The 21,159-nt window shown below is 45.4% G+C and overlaps 1 protein-coding gene across 1 annotated transcript in view; it reads right to left on the bottom strand.

Annotated features, from left to right (window-relative positions):
- TMTC1 (transmembrane O-mannosyltransferase targeting cadherins 1) overlaps positions 1 to 21,159 on the bottom strand; it is a 144,623-nt gene that overhangs the window by 34,781 nt on the left and 88,683 nt on the right. Inside the window, exons 10-11 of the mRNA XM_074168877.1 lie at positions 9,983 to 10,147; positions 1,022 to 1,135 (exon numbers count right to left, since the gene is read on the bottom strand). Coding sequence (XP_074024978.1) covers positions 1,022 to 1,135; positions 9,983 to 10,147 — 279 coding nt within the window. The remainder of the gene's footprint in view (positions 1 to 1,021; positions 1,136 to 9,982; positions 10,148 to 21,159) is intronic.

The raw sequence follows: 21,159 nt of genomic DNA on the forward strand, positions 1-21,159 counted from the left end.
CACCTTGTCTGTCCTTCCCACACATGCTTTTTCCCCCCTAAAGAAATTATCTGTACCCTCCATGCCTGCTTTCCCTTGCAGTCTCTGGTCCCCTCCTTTTCCTTACACTCATTCCCCTGAGAGGCTTGTCCCTTCTCCCAAGCCCCCAGGACCAGAGGAAAGAGAGTTTTAGGAACTTGGGGTGACCTGCTTGCTGCACCGAGCTCTGCCCAGGCAGTGGGGAGCAGCCAAGGCCCCAGCTGAGCTGCACTAACAGCCTCACAGGAGTGGAGACCAGAGCGATGCTGCTTGCAGGGAGTGACCCCATCCACACGTGGTCAGGAGGGTCCTTCGGAGATACCGCAGGAGATGTCCAACCACAGGAGATTACAGCCCAACCCTGGCCCCAGATTTACCATGCATCTATGGGGAAGGTAATTCACCCTCCTGCTTCAGCTTCCTCTTCTACAGAACCACAGTAATGATATTTACCCTGTTACTGCACAGGAGCATTTTCAGGATCAATTAGTTTAGTGTTCATGCAAAGCTCTGTGGACAGAAGCCTCAATACAAGTAGTAAGTACTATTATTATTACTGCACTTCAGATGGCTACAGCACTGGCATTTTCCAGGCATGCACCATTAACAATTTACTAAGATAAATGGCCCAGGAACCTGAAAATGCATTTATGACAACTACCTCCTGCTTACCAGCATACATTCAGCCAAGTAAATGACACCTCATTGCTCAACGTGTAGCTATGGTTACATTTCTATCCCGTATACTGAAGTGTGCACACAAACACACATACACTCACACACACATACACACACAGGGAGCTGGAGGGAATCCAGGCTACCTCATTTAATGACATGCAAACACCAAGCCAGGGAACTTTCCCAGCCTCCGAAAGCCGAGCTGCCCACCGGGAGCTGGGGGGTGAGGAGCAGGCAACCCACCCCGTGCCCGGTGGGGAAGGGCTGGGCTAACAACAGGCTGCACTGCACAGCCAGAGCCCCACCGGGCCCTCAAGGGACTTACTTGAGAGCAGTTTTGTAGTGGTAGATCGCCTCAACGTTACGGCCCTGGTCTTTCAGAAAATTGGCGTAGTTGTAGTGCACCTTGGCGTTGTGGGGCAGGGTCTTCACTCCTGAGCTGCAAAGAGGAAGAGAAGCAGGACGGTGTTAGCTGGTGGTGTTACCCCACCTTCCCCGAGGTCTGCCTTCTCCTCACAGTCCCTTTTCTGAAAAGTTTACTTGGATTTTGAGCGCCTTGTCACCTCCTGTGCACTCGTGTGTAACTCACGTTACAACCCCAAGCTTGCCCCATGCACTAGCACACCACGTGCCCCGGGTGGACATAAATAGGTGGCAGCAATTCAACTCATCCTGGCTGCTGTCACCACGGCCTCCTCGAGCACCAACACTGCAACACTAGCTGTGGCCAGATGCTGCCGTATTTCAAAATCTGAACTACTAAATTGAAAGACCCTAAAAAGGCTAATACTTAGAGGGCAAAGTATGTAGTACTTTATACAGTATAGCCATAACAGGCTCCCTGCTTAAACTTGAGTGACAGAAAGCACCTTAAGAAAATCTTGATTTAAATCTGCCAGCCGGAGGTACCAGAAAGAAGCTACCTTTTCCCTAGGCATCAGCCACTAGAGGGGACGCATAGCATACTCTGAGTACCCAGCCAGCACCTATGCAGCACGTAGTGCTGAGAGCAGAGTATGGCCAGGAGGTGAGGGCTAATGGGACTCTCACCTTTAGCTGGCAAGTTGTATGCTCTCATGCTATAACATATGACTGTGGGCATGTGGCTGCACAGCCACTCCATCCCTCCCCTTCATTTCCCCTGCCACCCACAGCGGACTCAACATTTGGAATGAATAATGAGGGCGCAAAGACAAAAGGAGAAGAGCAAGCATATGCTTATTTACTTAATTGAGAGCACAGAAAGCAAAGTACACCTTGCACTGCTAGAGGAAATGCCGTTTCAAGGTTAAAGAGAGAAAGAAATCACAGGAGCACGTACACCATGGAAACATTTCCCCTGCATGAATCCAGAGAAGTTGGTAGTCTGTTTAATGGGGGAATCCTTTCCAGCACATAAATAGGGGCTCTCTGAGGTAATGGGAAATAAGGATGGATGAAACTGTTCATATAAAACCAGACAAAGTGCTGCTTATTGCTTACAAGCAGATTCCTGCCAGCTGCTCTCTTTTCTCCCCCCATCATCTCAGACCCTCATACCTCAGGTAGGAAAAGCAAGGATTAGGAAATTCTCAAGTCTTACTGCTTTGCCTTGCCTGTCAATCCTGTTTAACTTTGGTGGGCCTGGAAGTTAATTGTAACGAGACGGGGTTGCACAGAGCCCCTGCAGTGGGGTGCACCCCCCCTCCCATGGGGAGAATGGACCCACAGCTGCAGAAACCCTTTGTCGGGGATTTCATTGTAAAACAGCGCTGGAGAATCATAGTGGCAAATACAATATCTTTTTGGTTATCTGCAGCCGGTGGTATCAAGCATCACTAATGCCTACTTGTGAGAGCTTCCAAAGCTTCGCCCACGGCTGCCTTAAGGAGTTCAGCACAGCACAGCCACGGTTTGCCTACTGATATTAAAAATACACCTTGCATTTGGCTTCCTAATCATCAGGTATTTCCAAATTACTTACTGGGAGCACTACAGGAATAAGACATTTTGTGACTAATCGCTGAATTAAATCAGTTAATTGATGCTATTCTTAAGAGAATGATTTTCTATATTAGTTTTCACAAAGATATACGGCACCAGCAGCAAGTAATGTGTGACTGCTATGGCTGTGTTAATTTCTATTGGCCTTGGGAGCTATTAACTACACACTTACAACCTCTGGGCATTACTGGAATATTAATTCTTATACAGAGAGGGTTTCATTACACCAGCGCCAGCGTTACAGGCAGAGACACGGACAGGCACTCAAAACTGCTGCTATCTCAGAGCTACGAGTTGCTGGCTTTGCTACAGCCCCTGCTGGAAGAGAGCAAACTGAGTTAATGGTGAGGAGTACATTACATATGCACAAGTACTCCAGTTCTAATGAGACACGGTTTTAACAGTAAGATGCATACATTTAAATATTTTAATTCTGGACTGTTTCCCTTTAAGTAGAATTTATTATTAATCCTGCTGGTCCCATTTATTAAAACGTCACTAATAAAGCTTCTTTGATCTGCATGCCTTGGGTGGGGGTGACATAGGAAAGACAGAAATCGGTTCTGGTTCTTACGATGCTCTCTTCTGCATCACCCCGCTCACACTCCCTGACCTATTTATTCTCCTTGCATGGGCAGGAAGAGGGGTGTTTCATTTTGCAAACGCACGTAGCAATGACTGAGGCTGCCTGGAGTCTCTGTGCTGTGGGAGGCTGTAGCAAACACCGCCTTGGATGCAGAGGGGATATTTTAAGAGAGTTTAGGCAAACACTCCTGCTAATTGATTCTTGACCAGCCGAGAATGCTGTTTGCTCATCGACAGGGGAAACAATAATGTCCATAATGAAAGCCAAGCAGGAAAGGGTGGAGTATAAGTAACAAAGCAGAACACAATGTTCTTCCATTGCTGCTTCCCACAAGCCTCCAGTCTCTCACAATTTCAATCTAATTTTCCAACGTGCTTTTCCAAACTCTGCTATTTCCCTCTTCCCCAGGCCGGCACACACATGCCCTTCTGAAAACCTATGGCACCGATCCGTCTCCAGCCAGAAACAAGCCCATCGAGATCAGACGTCACTTCTCCAGAGGATTTCCTTCCCTTTTGACTTCTACGACAGCAGTAAGCGACATAAATGGAAAATAAACAATAGGCAAACCCTTTTACGTAACACTTCCTCTCCATGGAAAGGCAAAAGCCTATTAGACATAAATTAGAGAAATAAAATACCACTGGTATTTTCCAACCTCAAATACCAGCATTACCCAAATCCCACTTCAGTTGGGAAAAGTCTCCAGTGATCCCCTCTGTTTTTTAATAAGTGCTCTGCAAAGCGAATGGGTGCAGGGCAGAGCCTTCATTGATTTTCTGTGATTTCCACATAGAATGTGCACAGTTTACAAGGAAATGAGGCCACTCCTGCCTCAGCAGGAGCCCTGAAAGACTGATGGGGTTTCCTCTCCTTTGGGAATCATTATCATCAATAAAGGTTCTCTACAGCAAATTATTCTCTGGATGACACAAACAACCGCTTTCCTTGGCCTCCTACCCTTGTATTGATTTTCACAGATATCAATGTTGGGTCATATTAAGCTATTCTATAGAAGATGCATAAAATGCAATAGGACTTGCTCTCCTCAGCTGAGCTCGCTTTCAAAATTAACAAAAGCATGCAGCAGTAAACACCACCTTTGGGGATGGGTTGATTTTTGCAAATTACTGAAGCCAGCAGACCTGGCTGCTGCCAAAAACCTGCTGACAAAGAAAGTGCCACTTTTATACAGTTCCTTTGCTGGTTACAGCTGCGTTTCCTTCCAGGTACTGTCACAAACGTGGGCAGAACATGCAGATACTTTCCAGGAGCAACAGGAAATGTGGCAGCCTCACAAACCTTGAAAAGGTTTAGCGGATGTGGAGGTTAGCCCACAGCCCTCACCTCCCTCTCCCTGGCTTCAGACATTAACACTGGAACCTGACCTCCTGGCCTGTGCTTTCGCTCTATATGGTAGTTCCTTAAATATTTAACAAAAAAGCCCTCCCTGCCACCTGCCAATACAGTAAGACAAACTGCCTGGGGCTTCTAGAGATCTGTTGGAATAATATGCCTCAAATGCATAGAGCTCTAAATGTTTGGCTACTTCTTATACTTGTGGTTCATTTGCTTCTCATTTAGTCCTTGCACACATGCTTGTGCACCTACGTGGAGATGCATCATTTCCTCAGACAGCACCATCCTCCCCCACACTGCTCCCTTCAGCCAGGACCGGGCTGAAGAGCTGGGCAGAGAGGAACCTGACAAACTCCAATAAAGGCAAGTGTAGGGTGCTGCACCTGGGGAGAAATAACCCCATGCACCAGTACAGGTTGGGGGCTGACTTGCTAGAGAACATCTCTGAGGAGAAAGACCTAGGAGTCCTGGTGGACAATAGGATGACCATGAGCCAGCAAGGTGCCCTTGTGGCCAAGAAGGCCAATGGCATCCTGGGGTGCATCAAGAAGAGTGTGACCAGCAGGTCAAGAGAGGTTATCCTGTCCCTCTACTCTGCCCTGGTGAGGCCCCATCTGGAGTACTGTGTCCAGTTCTGGGCTCCCCAGTTCAAGAAGGACAGGCAACTGCTGGAGAGAGTACAGCAGAGGGCTACAAAGGTGATTAGTGGCCTGGAGCATCTCTCTTATGAGGAAAGGCTGAGGGACTTGGGTCTTTTTAGTCTTGAGAAGAGAAGGCTGAGGGGGCAATCTGATCAATGCTTATAAATACTTAAAGGGTGGGTGTCAAGAGGAGGGGGCCAGCCTTTTTTCAGTGGTGCCCTGTCACAGGACAAGAGGAAACGGGCTCAAACTTGAATATAAGAAGTTCCACCTAAACATGAGGAGGAACTTCTTTACTTTGAGGGTAGCAGAGCAGTGGAACAGGCTGCCCAGGGAGGTGGTGGAGTCTCCTTCTCTGGAGACATTCAAAAACCGCCTGGACAAGTTTCTGTGCAACCTGCTCTAGGTGGACCTGCTCTGGCAGGGGGGTTGGACTAGATGATCTCCAGAGGTCCCTTGCAACCCCATGTGATTCTGTGATTCTGTGATTTCTGCATCCAGAAAACTTGGCTCCTGGGCTGGAGACCGAGAGTCAGGATGGCCCAGAGGTGGCAACAGTGCTGCCGCACAATGTCAAAGCAGGGTAAGCCTTGAGAATGGGACAAAATGGGGTACAGGCACAAAACAGATAACATGCTGAGTACCCAAATATCTCCTGGACCAGCGTAGAGAAAGTGTGTATAACAGAACAGATGTCAGCCAAGGGAAATGAGACAGATTGACCCTGAAGAAACACATCCAAGCAAATGGAGGAATGGAAAGTAGAGGTGAGGGGGGAAAAAAGTAAGAGGAGGGAAAAAGCAGTAATTAATTAAAGCAGCAACTGGAGAATGAAGAACTAGGCATGGGAGTAAAGATTCTCTCAGCACATACTTCTTAAAAAAAAAAATTCAACACTCACAGAGACTACCAAGTAGGTTGATTTATGTCTCCTTTCCCACATCTATAGATTTGTTCTGTTTCCTTATTATTTTCCCTCATACTTCTTTATGGTTCCTTATCTCCTCCTCCTGCTCTGTCCTTTCTAATTTATTGCTGTTGCCCTTGCCTCCATCCACTTCTCCCTCCTTGCTTCATCGGCCTATATATAGCCTCCTTCTTATGCCCCAAAGAGATCTGCCACTCCTGGGATGACAGTATCTTCTCGCTATACTATTCTTCTTGTGCGTTTCCTTCCCATCAACAAGAACAGTCCTACCGTATTACAGACTTGCAATTGATGTATAACACCTATCAAATAAGATCTTAAAAGGACAACAAAAAGGCCAATATGGTTAAAGAGCATAGTAAACAAGGCTACGAGAAATGAAAAACACCCTTTAAAAAGTGAATGGCACAGCTACAGAAGGAAAAAGGAAAAGAGTATAAACTTTAGCAAGTTAAACATAAACCATAATTAGGCAGACCAAAAGAGATTTAAGGAAAAACTTGTTAAAGCCATTAAAGCTAATAATGGAATATATCAGATATAGAAAACCTGCCAAAGATCCCCTAAGGCTAATAGATGACGGCGGTCCAAAAGTAGTGCTTGAAGAACAAAAGGCCACGGCAGAAAAACTAAATGGATTATCTGCACCAGTGCTCACTACAGGGGAACTGAAGGAGGTTGCCACACGGAAGCCTTTCCTTAGCCTGTCCTAAGCCAGACAGGGGCAAGTCTGAAGCACTGTCTGAAAACAAAGTGGCAGTAAAAGAGGCTTTAAAACAAATCAACACCAAGAACAGTTATAAATCCATTGGGCTTGGTCGTATGCATCCAAAGGAAATAAAATGTGAAGCTGCTATTAGTTTTGGTGTGTAACCTACCATTTACATGAGGCTCAGTACTAAAGAAATGGGAGGTGATGACCACAACATCATTTGGCTCCAGGGGAGGGATGTGGGGGGCAACAGACCAGCAAGTATGACTTCCACTTCAGGTAATTCGGGAAAAAGAGTAATACAAGACTAGCCCTAGCAAACTTCTGGATAACTACAATGCAACAGAGAAGAATTAACCTTGTATTTTGCAAAAAGATGGAATTTGAGAAAATCAAATATAGCCTGGTAAGTCAGAATCACATACATCAATGTTTTGCACTTGGATGTTCAATTTCTTAAACGCATCGTGGAGTAAGAGGGAAGGTCCTCTTGTGAATCAATACCTAGTTGAAAAACAGCAAGCAAAGAGCACCAGAATGTGGACAGTTTTTACAATAGGAGAAGACTGCAAGCAGGGTTCCCAAGAGACGTGCACTGGCATCTGAGTTGCTTCACGTGTTCACAAAGGATCTTGAAAAGGGAGCAAACAGGGGGGCGACACATTTGAGGATGACACCAATGTGAATCACACGGCAGGAATTAAAGCTTATTACAGAGAGCTGCAGAAGGATCTCACAGTATTGAACGCTGGGCAAGAAGATGGCAGATGAAATGCAATTCTGGTACAGGCACAACTATGCAGGAGTGTGTATACACACACTCAATCTGCATAAATTTGCACACAGACTGATGTCTATAAATGAGACACTTCCACTCACAATAGGTATCTTGCAATTTCTGTGGACAGTGCTGTGAAAATATCACCCAGTCCTTAGGAGAGGTCACAGAAGGCAAATGGAAGATCAGGAATTAATAGGAAAAGAGAACAAAAAACCAGAAAGCAGTCTTACGTTACGGTGTTGCACATATCTCTTGAAAGGTGATTCTGTTCTCCTTCTCAAAAGAACAGATTAGAGTTTGAAAGCATCCAGAGAAGACTGACAAGCAGGATCAGAAATGCAGAACAGCATCCATATGAGGAGAGTTCAAAACCAGAAGACTCCAGTGTAAAGAGACAGCCTTGGGTGAGGACGTGGGGGCAAAGGCATGGGAAACAGAAGACAAGTGATGAGCTGGTGGTTACTCACTACTCATTCAACACACCAAACAAGATGATCAGGCAGAAGGCTCGCAGCACACAGAAGGGAAATCTTAGTGTGCACACTATGTAATTTAACGACAGAGCCCGGTGCACAGGATGCTGCAGAAGCCAAAACTATAAATAGATTCAAAAAAGCAGTCAGAGACAGTAATGGAAGAAAAGTCCATCAGGGGCTGTTAAAAGCAAAAAAAGCAAGTAACTCCTGACTCAGGAAGTCTTTAAGCTGCAGATTACTGCAAGCTGGGAAAGGATGGAAGAGAAGCATCACTGTTGCTGGCCCTGTTCTTACGTTGCTTTTCTAGGCATCTGCGGCCGATTGCTCTCAGGGGCAGACTGTGACATGAGGTGACCCAGTAGGAATGTTCTTACCTTTTCTTCAAAAGCCCAGGGCAGATCTCTCTCCTGGAATTGTCCCCAAAAGACCTGAGCCGAAGAACGAGCCAGCTTGACCCAAGCTGTCAAGCCCTGCATACTAACCTGGGCAGCAGCAAATCTCTGCCTTCAGGCAAGGTGTATGAGCTCCAGCTCAGTGCTGCACTGAAGCAGTGGCATGGTTTCTGAATTTGAGCTGGTTTGTAGATGGCCAACCTGCTTTGAATGGAGGTAGGATGGACAGAAGTCCATTTGCATCCAACTAAGCAGACATAACCTTAGCCGCCTCTTCTGCAACAGACCCCCTGGCACCCCATGTCATCCCAGGAGTGCTCCTTAGTGGCAGGAGATGTCCTCCTGTCATCCACTCCAGTTCGACTTCATCATTCTTAAACACGGGTGACCACAACTGTACGCAACACAACTCGGCATATGGAATTGCCATCTTCCCACCCCACTTTCAACAATAGAGTCATCCAACTTAGAAAGGTGTCCGGCTTTCCTCCGAGCCGCCACCGTTAGCCAGAAGGGTTTGGACTGGAGGTGCGCTTCACGGGGATGGCTGCACGAGCCCCGATCAGTCACCATGGCTGCTATTGTTTGAACAGCAAACAGTGTTTCAGGGAGATGGGCAATGCATCATGCTGGAGCGAAGAAACCCCTATTCCAGATTGTTTTTGAAAAAAAGCCCCACTAACAGAGCTCTGACCACTTCAATAGTGTTTCCTGAAGACCGAAGGGCATACATAAAAAATAATTTCATACCCTTTAGTGCTGTGTAAATTAAACTTTGCTCTGGCCAATAAGTTAGAAAATAAAGCTAAGCAACCCGTGTGCAGATCACCTGCGTTTTTGCAATTACTTCACAATTAGACAACTGCTGAAAGCAGCTGGAGGCAAATGCAATACATTTGCTAGCAAAACACAAAATGAAACAGTCTGTTTCAGTGCAAAAAAAATATATAAATGAGGTTGTAAAGAGAGCTGTTTGGCAAAGAGTAATCAAATAAAATGAAATATGGTACATTAAGCTTGGCACTTCATGGCATTTCATTTTTGTCATTAAGAACATCGCTAAAGAAAATTCAATATATTCAATAGCGTTACTATGGTGTTCTGGAGGGTTGCAATGAACTTTTGCTACGTCTTTAAAAAGGAAAGTGTTACATTATTGGTAAATCTACAGAACTGAAGTTATTTAAAAACAGTGTGTCTTAAAAATGCACTTGCCAGAACCAAACTTTGTACACAAGCATATAAAGTGCTGATACCAGTTTTTGCACAGTTGCCAGAAAACAGAAAGTAGGTGTTATTTTGTAATAATCAAATGTTAATCACAGCAATGGATCAATAGCAGGACTTGCACTAAAGAAAACTATTCCATATAACAAACTTATTTTAAACAATACAAAAATGCAAGTACTCTCCCGTGGTCACTCATACCTGAAAAGGGATTCTCGTGACAGCCAGATTTCGTTTTGTTTTATGGTCTTCCAAGAGAAGAGCAGCAGCAGGAAAGCAAAGAGGGTCAGAACAGTAATTCTCCACTTATTTAACCATGTAGACAGCTTTTTTAGACCGTGGACAAAAAGGATGCAGTACCCCATACTAGAAAAAACAAAAAGGAAAAGGTACCAAAAGTTATATTCCAGTACTCTGGTTTATAATGTAAGACCATTCAGTATTGCATTTATTGCACAATTATAGGGTTTTTTTGGACTAATTATGTTTTCCAGGCTAACAAACTCCAATTCAACAGCAGTTTTCCTCAAGTCACTACACAATTTCCAAATTAATCTAAATGATAGACCGGGATGCCAGAAGTACGGTAGCGTACATAACACCACCGGGCATAATGGTAGCTTACACCAGCCCATGGAAGGCAGCTGCTTTTCTGAACAGCAAGCTAAGAAAGAATCACGTAATAACAGTAATACTGAGCCCTACTGGAGCAGCGTGGAAGGGGAAAGCATTATAACACAGGGAAGTCACTAAACAACCCCAGTGGCGGCCGCTATTAATTCCAGTTTACAAATTGCAAAGCCGTGGCGGGACAGCAAGTGGTGTAGCCAACGCCGCAGCAGGAGCAGGGCCACCTCAAAAGGCAGGAGTCCCTGCTCAGGTCTTGCATGTCTACATCAGGGCCAGCCTGTCCCATCTAGTGTCCAATCCAGAACAGCCAAGATGCCTTAGCAGAGCTTCCTTGTTGCCCTTCCATGAAGCCACACACAATCTTTTCCAGCGCCCAGCCTCCAGGCATTTTCATGGCTCTCCGCACCAAGCGACTGAGGCATTTTCTGTGAAGTGAACCGCATTTTGAACAGGTCTTATTCCTGTATAACTTTAAATCAATTCAGTAATTATTTACCTTATTTCAAGTGCTATGTTAATTCTTCCAGTGATGTCCCTTTGAGTTGGAAATGGAGTGATTTCGTTGCTGTACTTAGTACTCAGCTAATTCTGCTTGGCATTTTTAGAAAGGAATTTCAATTCCAATTGCCTGAGGAATTTCATTAGCTTATCTATAACTCTCCTATGCAGTTACTTAGCACCTGATTAGTTTTAGACTTAAAAGCTATCTTAGCCCAGGCAGCTCTGTCTGAAGAAAAAAAGGGAGCAAAAGGATTTGGAATAATACTTGGGGGACCATCAATACACAGAGACAAAAGAGCAGCCCTCCCAGACACTGGCACACCTTGAACCCCAGCTGAGTCCCACACTTGAATGCAGGCAGGCTGGAGGGCAGGGAGCTCATCGCACCTGTCCACGCTCCAGTCAGAGATCGAGAGGCTTGGCTGGTCTGTACCGAGACGTACAGCAACCTCCCAATGAGACCACTACAAGATAAGAAAAACTAAGAACACAATTCCCGTCAGAGGTGACCTTGCAAGCAAGCAAGCGATATGGTGAAAGTCAATCTGGAAATCAGAAAAACGTCCCATCTTCGAGGAGCTGTGAGCGTGCCTCTTGGAACAGCTTGTCTGCCCTCTTAGAGGGCTGGGCACATTGCTATTGCCTGGGCTTCCTAAGGATGGAGAGGGACAATAATTCTTGCTTTTACTGAGGAAAAAAAGAGCCTCTGTTGTACGCATGGATCAGCACCAGGCAGTGCTGGATGCTATACAGAGGGGTATAGACATAGGGAGCAAAACTAGAGACAACATGAGATTTGGAGATCATTCAAAACTTCTTCATTGTTATTTTAGAGTTCTCCTGTTTTTCAGAAGTGGGTACCAGTATTTTTTTTTTCCCACTTAACTATGCTTGCATTTTGCTGCAGTACATTTCGTATGGCACTTGCACTGTTTTTTTCCATGAATTCTTTTGCACACATACGTTTATTGCACCTACATTAACTGCAAGCAGACATTTAGAGCTACAAACCAAGATGCTGGTGCCAAACAATCCAGCCTTTATAGCTATTGAACCCTGCTTTAAAGCCTCTGAAAAGCTAATCTTGGTAATAAGCCCTCCCTTTCCAATAAGAAATGCCTTAAAAACCTGCAGACGGTTTTCACTCTGTTATTTTGCTTTTCAGCAATTTCAGCCTTCCCTTGGAATTAATTATCTGACATAAACATTATTTAATTGCTTTAGCACAAGGCCATTTTTAAAGGAATTTCCCTACACCTTCACATTTTCAAGAACAGGCCTTTTCTAACAGAACCGTGAATGTGTCCAGAAAACAAAAAAAATGTAAACGTCAATGTCTTGGTATTTATGTCAAACCCTGCCCCAGCTGTGGGGAATTTCTGCCTGAGCAGCAGCACTCAGCCTGCTTGTCCGGGGCACAGCCAGCTCTGCATTAGAGCTTACACAGCCACTGCAAAGGTGCTACTTCCAGGGGTTATTCTTGAACATCTGCAGCACATTGCCACAATAGTTACAGGGTGATGCTGGGTGGTAGAGAGGAGTAAGGGTTCCTCTCAGACTGCAGCTCCCATCCCATCTGCACGGGTAATGACACAGCACAGGTACATAGCAGTGCCCAGCTCCGCATGGCACTTTCCATCGGGGGCTCCCAAAGCACTCCGTAAGGGAGGTCTGCTGCAATTTTCCTCTTACAGAGCAGGAACCCGAAACATGGCAATAAAGCAATTTGCTCTGCTGACAAGGGACCGGCAAGCAAGGCAACGAAGCTGCGGTTCAAGGCTCTACCCACAACACAGGGGAGTACACAACGGAAACGAAGGTATCTTGGCTATCTTGAGCCAGCAATGTGCCCTCGTGGCCAAGAAGGCCAATGGTCTCCTGGGATGCATTAAAAAGAGCGTGGCCAGCAGGTCAAGGGAGATCATCCTCCCTCTCTACTCTGCCCTGGTGAGGCCGCATCTGGAGAACTGTGTCCAGTTCTGGCCTCCCCAGTTCAAGAAAGACAGGAAACTACTGGAGAGAGTCCAGCAGAGGGCTATGAAGATGATCAAGGGAAAGAAGCACCTCTCTTATGAGGAAAGGCTGAGAGACCTGGGTCCATATAGCCTGGAGAAGAGAAGACTGAGAGGGGATCTTATCAATGCTTATAAATATCTAAAGAGTGGGTGTCAAGAGGATGGGGCCAGACTCTTTCAGTGGTGTCCAGCGACAGGACAAGAGGCAACAGGCACAAGCTGGAACACAGGAAATTCCATCTGAACATGAGGAGGAACTTTACTTTGAGGGTGGCAGAGGACTGGAACAGGCCGCCCAGAAAGGTTGTGGAGTCTCCTTTTCTGCAGATATTCAAAACCTGCCTGGATGCGTTCCCATCCAACTTCCTCTTAGTGAACCTGCTTTGGCAGGGGGCATGGACTAGATGATCTCCGAAGGTCCCTTCCAACCCCTACCATTCTGTGTGGTCTTGCTGAAAAGCCCACAGGACTCCCTGAGAGATAGAGAGGTAAGTAACCCAAAGGCAGGCTCTACATCCACACTCAGCAGGACTACAGGACTCAGCAGTAAGTACAAATACAGAGGGGAACAGGTTCTCAAATGGCTGCTGGAAGGGGATCCTGCAGCTGATGTACCAGAATCTCAAACCACAAAGCTGCCAAGGGTAAGGCTAAAGGAGTGATGCATGATTTACACTTTAATAAGATAGAGATAATTGTGACGACATTAGGACTGAGTTGTAGCTGTGTCACAATTACAGCCTAACTAGCCTACAGACAATGTACTTGCACTATAAATTGCACGGGAACCCAAAAGAAAGGAAAAGGATCAGAAAGCATTAATTAGGTGAATACTTTTATCTTCAGAACCTGGTAAGTTTGGCTTAAAACTTCAGACGATTTCCTGCCACAGATCATGAAGGAAAGGGTGGGGAGGACACGCCTGCATTATCTTGTCAGGGACCTTTCTGTGCAGATGTCAGGTGGAGCCACATCTTTTTTTGCATGGCTTTTTTTATGACATGGTCATTTCAAGCCCATCCCCTGGCTGAGGACAGATGTTACATTCCTGGCTGCAGGTCTTTTGCAGGCCAAGAACTCCCAAAGCGCAGAAAGCACTCATGTGTCCTTTGCTGCCAGGAAAGCATGTGCATTTGTGATTTCATGCCACAAATTGTTTGCAAAACAACAACTCCCTGCAACATCCCCAAAGCTATTACCCGTAGTAATTTTTGCAGCTCTCTTTACATTTCTACCTCAAGGCCAAATAATTATGGTGAAATCAGGGCAAATCCAGACCCCTCCTCCAGATGCTGTGGTCTGCTCTAAACAAAACACAGAAGTCTCCACAGCAATATACTAGGCATCCGGGGAAAAAAACCTTACATATATTACTATCATTTCCTAGTCCCCAAAATGCATAATCCTTATATACCTTAAAACACACTTGTTCACACTAGATTCAGCTGCTGCTGCTGCAGCAGCCACACACGCCGACGGTCACTGGACCTGGAGAACACCCCTGCAGTGCTTCACCCGCGAGATGCAAGTTCATCCCATTTCCCTTGATCTCAACCTCACCAGGCTTCAGATAAGCCTCCTGAAGCTGCACTGAGTTTTAGCAAGTCAGCAGCAATCCAGGGACTGGTACTGTGGGGAGAAGAGCCCATACAGGTGAGACTGCACTTATCTAATTAAAGTAACTTGCCAGGTGACTCTAAGACACTTCCTTTGTGGTTGCCTCTGCCATGACCCTGCCATCACCTACAAACACAGAGAACATTTCAAATACATTAGCTTTTCTTCTCAGAGTGCCGGGGACTTGACTCCATATCAAACATAAGCGTTGGCTCGACAGGAAATCAGATCTTACTCAACACTTATTTAGAGAAAAAAAAATGAAAATGTCTCAAAAGCACCTTTCATCAAAGACCCATTTGTCACTTGAAAAAAATACCCTAAATACTACATTCCAGACATCTCCATAGCTATCTGCATATGCATGGAGGCCGCAGGCTTGTAGGTTTGGGGTTTTTTAGGTTTTTTTGTTAACTCTAGCATCTCCTAGGGAGGCGAAGAGAAGGGACAATGTCTCCTGAAGGGCTTTTCTCTCGGCATTGTCATCCTGTCATGCAACCACTTTTGTGAAATACTTTGTAGCCAAAACAAAACAATGGGAAACAAGCAAAATCCCCAACCCACTATTATTTTTTTAAGTCCATTTTCCACTGGATTACTGTAAAACTGCTAGGCTTTTTTTTCTTATTTTTTCTGTAGGATAAGCAACAGCCTGCTGCAGCAACTGTTCCTCCCTGTGAAAAGTCCATGCCAGCTTGGACCCCACAGTAAGATGCTAAGCAGGACCTGAGGAACAGCCCGACAGGTTAACACGGTAATAGTTTTTCCATCGGCTCACAATGAGCACACTTATTATGGGAGAACCTGTGGCTTCCGAAATTCAACGGGGCTGCGGTGGGAGAGCTCGGCAAACGGACTAAAAGGACAATGTTTTCACGATTCATCACGTTTCAGGCTGTTGTGGTACCTAAAGTGGTACCTCGGGCACGTCCGGGATTGCAGCAAGGGCAGGGCTGCACCCGGCAGGCAAACCCCTGTGCCACTGCCATGTGTTTCTGGCAGATCGCACGCAGGGAGCTGTGCAATGACAGATTTTCCTCTATAATTTCTGTGGTTTGTTAATATCCTTCCACCTGCAAGGAAGTGAAGTGAGAGGAGGCACAAGCAGATGGGAATGAGGTGGCACACAGACCCCGTTTCCCACAGTGCACTACACATATTAAAAGAAGAGCCAAAACAGCAAATACTTAATATTTGCAAACACTTCTTCTGTAATTAGATCACAAATTCAACCTTTCCTTTGGCCGTTATGGCTCCTTTCTCAAGGCAAGGCTGTTACTGACAATGCTTACACACAGCTCCTCTCTCCCTCTGTGGATCAGGTTTATCACTTTCCAGTGAAAGTCAGGAATGGCTTCGCTGCATTATGATCTCGGCGATGGCATCTAATCAAAGACACGTGTGGTTAGTGCCACAGCCCAAGATCATCAGGATGCTCTGCTACAGCAATCTGCCTGCATCAGAAACCATCTTACCTCCTCCAGAAACAGCTCGGAGACCGACTGCTGCAGAAAGCTCCTGAAAACCGAGCCACGTTCCAAGTCACGCATCTTACTGTGATTTTCTGAGTTGCGACTTTGCACAGCGCAGGTTTCCACTCCACGGAGCAGTGCGTGGGCAGAGCAGGCTGAGCGCTGCAGTTCAGAGGCACCGCGCAAGAAGGAACCAGCCTGGACACCAGCGCTGCAGCCCCAGCCTTTTCTAACCCACCACAGCCTTTTTCTAACCCACCCAGGTAGGGCTGTAAGCTCAGGAGTTAAAAAGGGGGAGGGGGGGGAAACTATGCAGAAAAGATGCCTTCCTCACACTTTGTAATGGTTATTTTGGGAATGTCGAATCTTGTGAAGTAGTTGTTTGGTGTTTTTTTTTTTAAAAAAACTGATTTAATCTCAACTACATGCAGATAAACTTGGAGTAAATCCACTGATTTCATCAAAGTGGTTACTCCAGATTTCAGAGCTCAGCCTAGATAAGAATCCAGATGCATATATACATACATATCAGTTAAGAAAAGAGCTGCCTACAAGCAGCCTGTAAAAGGATGGAAGAAATACTGCCCAGTTCAGGGGCTGTTAATGCAACAAAAGGGATTATCTCACAACTATACCGAGACCAGAAAATGCACTTGGCTTTGACATTTCACCCCGGAGGCTCTTTCTGGCCTGCAAACCTCCTTCTTGATTTCCAGCACTTATTTAAGATGACTCCCTTTCCCTCCATAAAAACTAACCCTCACTTTTAAGCTGCTCTGAAGGAAGCTTAACCCTTGCGTGCATGACTTAAAACTAAGTGCATACTCTGCTGCTGCCGTTCAGAGAAAGACGATGCCTGCTGCCAGGTCCGAACGCTGAACACAAATATTTGATTCTCTTGGTTTTAAAGTTCCCCACGAGCCTCCTAGCCCCAGTTCCACACATGTTACCTGGCACGACACGCTCTTCGTGTTCCCGGGAAACATGCTGAGAGGAAGAGCCAAAGCTCTTCAGCTGAAACGCAGCTTACAGGCAGGGCTGTTGCTGCAGGGGAAAAAAAGGCAGCTCATCCCTGTTAAACTCGTCGGCTGGGCTCACACCTCTCTAATGGGGAGTAATTGATTGCAAAAAGCACGTTTGGCATGCCGTGCGGGCTGCTCCTGCCTCACTACCCTCAGTCAGATGCAGAAAGGAGCGCTGGCAAAAACAAGCATGGCCAGGGTGGCTCTTCCTGCCCCAAAAAGCACTCTCAGGCACAGAACTCCAGCAACGAGCAGTGCTGGCAGGGTAGCAAAGATGCTGTTTTATGAAAAAGGTCACATTTTCCAAGGCTGGAGCTGTTCTGGGCCAGGATAAGATCTGGACTTTTAAAAAAATGTTTTCATCTGGAAAAAAACAGTGTACTTGTATGTACGTGCTAGTTTGCACTCAGGTCACCCAGAACAGCCAGAAACTCAGAAGTCAGGGCACTCCCTGTGACCTGGATCACCCGGATTCAAACCGCTGCCCCAGGCCAGGCTGAGAGCTGGGGATGCAGTGAGTGAGTGCACTTGTAGGGCTCTGAGTTTGGGGTCCTCAAAATTCTCCAGCCATCAAAGCCCAAGTACTGCTCTAGAATGACCACACTCCACCAGTATTCCAGAAATTTTGAGAAGTTTCCTTTGTACTGCCAAGCTTACTGCTGGATCAAGATTTTCTCTTGCACCTGGTACATGGCAGGCTCAACTCAGCAAGCTACCGGCTGGCTAATTTGACGGGACTACAAGCACGGGCCTAGATCAGGTCTGGATCAGACTGCCACCACCAAGTGATCCAGCAGGATGTAGATCCAGCACTAACAATCCTAGAAGAATGCTGGTGCATGGCAAATGGACCTTGATGTCCCAACTCTCAGATGAGCGTCCCTCGCAAAGAGGCAGTTCTGGGCCATATCCATCCAACCGTCCATTTCTGTTGTCCATGTCCTTTTGACCGTAAACTCCATTTTGGGTTGAGGAAGTCTTTTGTTTCCAACCTTTTCATCTATGGTCTCATAGTCAGCACACCTCAGCAAAAAGTTTTGGGTTAACTAAAATGTCATATTGTCCATGGGAAAATACCAACCAGTTGGGGCGTCGAGGGAAAAACCTGTTGTAACAGTGACATTTTTGGGCTAAATGTCCAAAGGCAAGGAGGATGCGGGATGTGTCTCTGTCACACACGGACAGTCAGCAGCATTCACTATGCATCTTTGCTTCTTCACTGGTACTGAGTTTTGGGGACAAAGGGAAAAGCGTTGTTTAAATTGCCTGTCTCCCAGCAATGATGACATGGAACTAGCATTTTTTTTTCCTTTGTCACCAGAGGTTTTAAAAGGCTTCAGGACTACTATCAAGGTATAGTATTTAGCATACAAAATAAATCCCATTGGAAAAAAAACAAGCCTCACAGCTCAGAAATATCAGTGTGACAACCAAGTAACCGATGGCATACTTAACTTACTACTGAGTCTGCTGAAAAAAATGTGAAATTTTCACCAGAATTAAGAGTCCTTTTCCTGGAATAAGGTATGCAAGTCATAATAGAAAGACACAGAGAACTATAAACACTGGCAGAATACATCTAATTTGGAAAGGTACCTCATGAGTTAGTGTTAGACTTTGTCCTTGGCTCTAAATTAAAAGCCATCCAGGCCCATATTAAAGACACTTAGACATGATCGGCTAAGTCATCAAAATGATTTACCTCCACTAGCAATGCGGTCCTCTAGTCAGAACATGATGTAATTAGAGAAAATGCAGGAACTCTTATTTTCCTTATTAGAGAGAAAATTTGGACCAGAAATGAATGAGTTTGCTAACCTTTGAATGGCTATTTAACATTTGGACACATTTCCCTTCCCTTCCTTCCAATAACTCACATGACAAACAAACCCAGTTCATTGGAGTGTTTGAGTCCAAGATTTCCCTCCAACAGATTCCTATCTGAAATATTTCCAGGTAATACAGAAACTTTTCAGGTCTTTGATTACCATATGCATTATGGAAAGAAAATATTTTATAAATGAAAACTCCGATATAATTCCACAAGGATTCCGCAGACATTTCCTTAAATCTTACATACTTTAGAGGGGAAGGGTCTATATGCTACAGTTTTAATTAAAATAGAATCACAGAACGTTTTAGGTTGAAAGAGACCTTCGAGATCATCTTGTTCCATCCCCCTTGCCATAGGCAGGGACACCTCCCACCAGACCAGGTTGCTCAAAGCCCCATCCAGCCTGGCCTTGAACACCTCCAGGGATGGGGCATCCACAAGTTCTCTGGGGAACCCATTCCAGTGTCTCACCACCCCCATAGTGAAAAATTTCTTCCTAGTATCTAATGTAAATCTACCCTCTTTCAGTTAAAAACCATTACCCCTTGTCCTATTGCTATACTCCCTGACAAAGGGTCCCTCCCCATCTCTCCTGGAGGCCCCCTTTAGGTACTGGAAGGCTGCTATACAGTCTCCCCAGAGACTTCTCCAGGCTGAACAACCCCAACTCTCTCAAGCCTGTCTTCATAGGAGAGGTGCTCCAGCCCTCTGATCATCTTTGTGGCCCTCCCCTGGACTCGCCCCAACAGGTCCATGTCCTTCTTGTGCTGAAGACTCCAGAGCTGGACACAGTACTCCAGGTGGGATCTCACCAGCGTGGAGTAGAGAGGCAGAATCACCTCCCTTGACCTGCTGGTCACACTTCTTTTGATATGGCCCAGGATGCAGTTAAAATCAATACTGTAATAACTTCTGGAATTCTACAGTAAGGATATAATTTCCCGTTCAATTCCATTGGAAGTCTCCAAAAACTTCATATAAGAAACTATCTCCTATTAAATTTCACAAGGTATCTTCTTAAGGGCACCATATTCCCTTGTAAAAAAGAATTCCTCTTTTAATCAACATGACCAAGCAGATTATTTCCATGAGACGACATTAACTTAATTTATTACTATTTTTTAAAAGCAATATCTTTACATATCTGTATTATTTTCAGAAGCGGAATAAATGCACATGAAGGTTTTCCTTTAACCTAATACATCACAATGAAACCAAAAATCTTTCCAGTATAGCCATTAATGCTTATACTCAACACAAATTTAGCTTTTTCCTGAATCGATTGTACATGGCCAAAATGCAACATGTTTCTCAAAAACATGTTTTAAATTTAGTTAAAATAATGCAAGACTGCAGTCTAGACCAGTCTGCGCCATGAGCTAATCTTTTTCAGCTTTGCAGAATCATTTCGGCTTTTATTCCTACGTCTTTACTGCCTTTTGCCAAAATATCTGGCACTAGCATCTCAGCGTTTCTTTCCTGCATTAACAGAGGATGGCTGCTTTGATTTCTCCTTAAAGTGTTTAATAGGGGTGGGCAAGCTTTCAAAAGCTAGGAGCTTAGGTTTGGATACGCATCTGAAAGGTAGAGGCTTGCAGCGTTTAGCCTTTATACAAGCAGTTAATTCCCATTAATTGATGAAAACTCTCTGCTCTCTTCCAAAGGGCAGAGTGGAGTCTTTATCCCTGGAATGGGGAAGCAGAATCAGAGTTGCTGGCCTCAGCCAAGGTCCCAATCTCCTTGCCTCCAGCCACGAGCCGTTTTGTAGGCTGCTGCTCGAATTGACACCCTGGAGCAGGGACAGGCAACCCTCAGGGTAAAAAAGGGACCAGGCTGGGGCTGGGGTCTGGCCCATTGCCTTCGCACCTAATGCCCTCCCAGTGCCCTCCGGTCCACGGCTAAATTATAGGGAACATAATCCAGTTTGCTCCTTCTGAATTTTGGCTGCTCCGTGGCCCTTACAAGAACAGCAGCAATAGAATAAGGCATTAAAATCATGTTTTTTTCAGTAAATGGAACAGGTGTCACTTGGATTCCATATCCGAATCCCAAATGAATTGTAGATTTAAGTTGAAAGCAGGCAAAAAGCTTAATTATGTTGCTGAACTGAGATCATGGAGCAGATAAACTAGATCCACAGAGTCAATGAGACTTTCACAGCTGACTTCACTGGGGTTGAGGTTTCACTCCAATTGAAGAGAAGCGTCTTCTGCAAATCAGATGATCCCTTACTGGATCTGACCTAATACTGAAGGAATGTTGAGCAGGTAAACAGGAATTCAGCTCC

The sequence above is a fragment of the Numenius arquata genome, chromosome 2 (assembly GCF_964106895.1).
Source record: "Numenius arquata chromosome 2, bNumArq3.hap1.1, whole genome shotgun sequence".
NCBI classification, from domain to species: Eukaryota; Metazoa; Chordata; class Aves; order Charadriiformes; family Scolopacidae; genus Numenius; species Numenius arquata.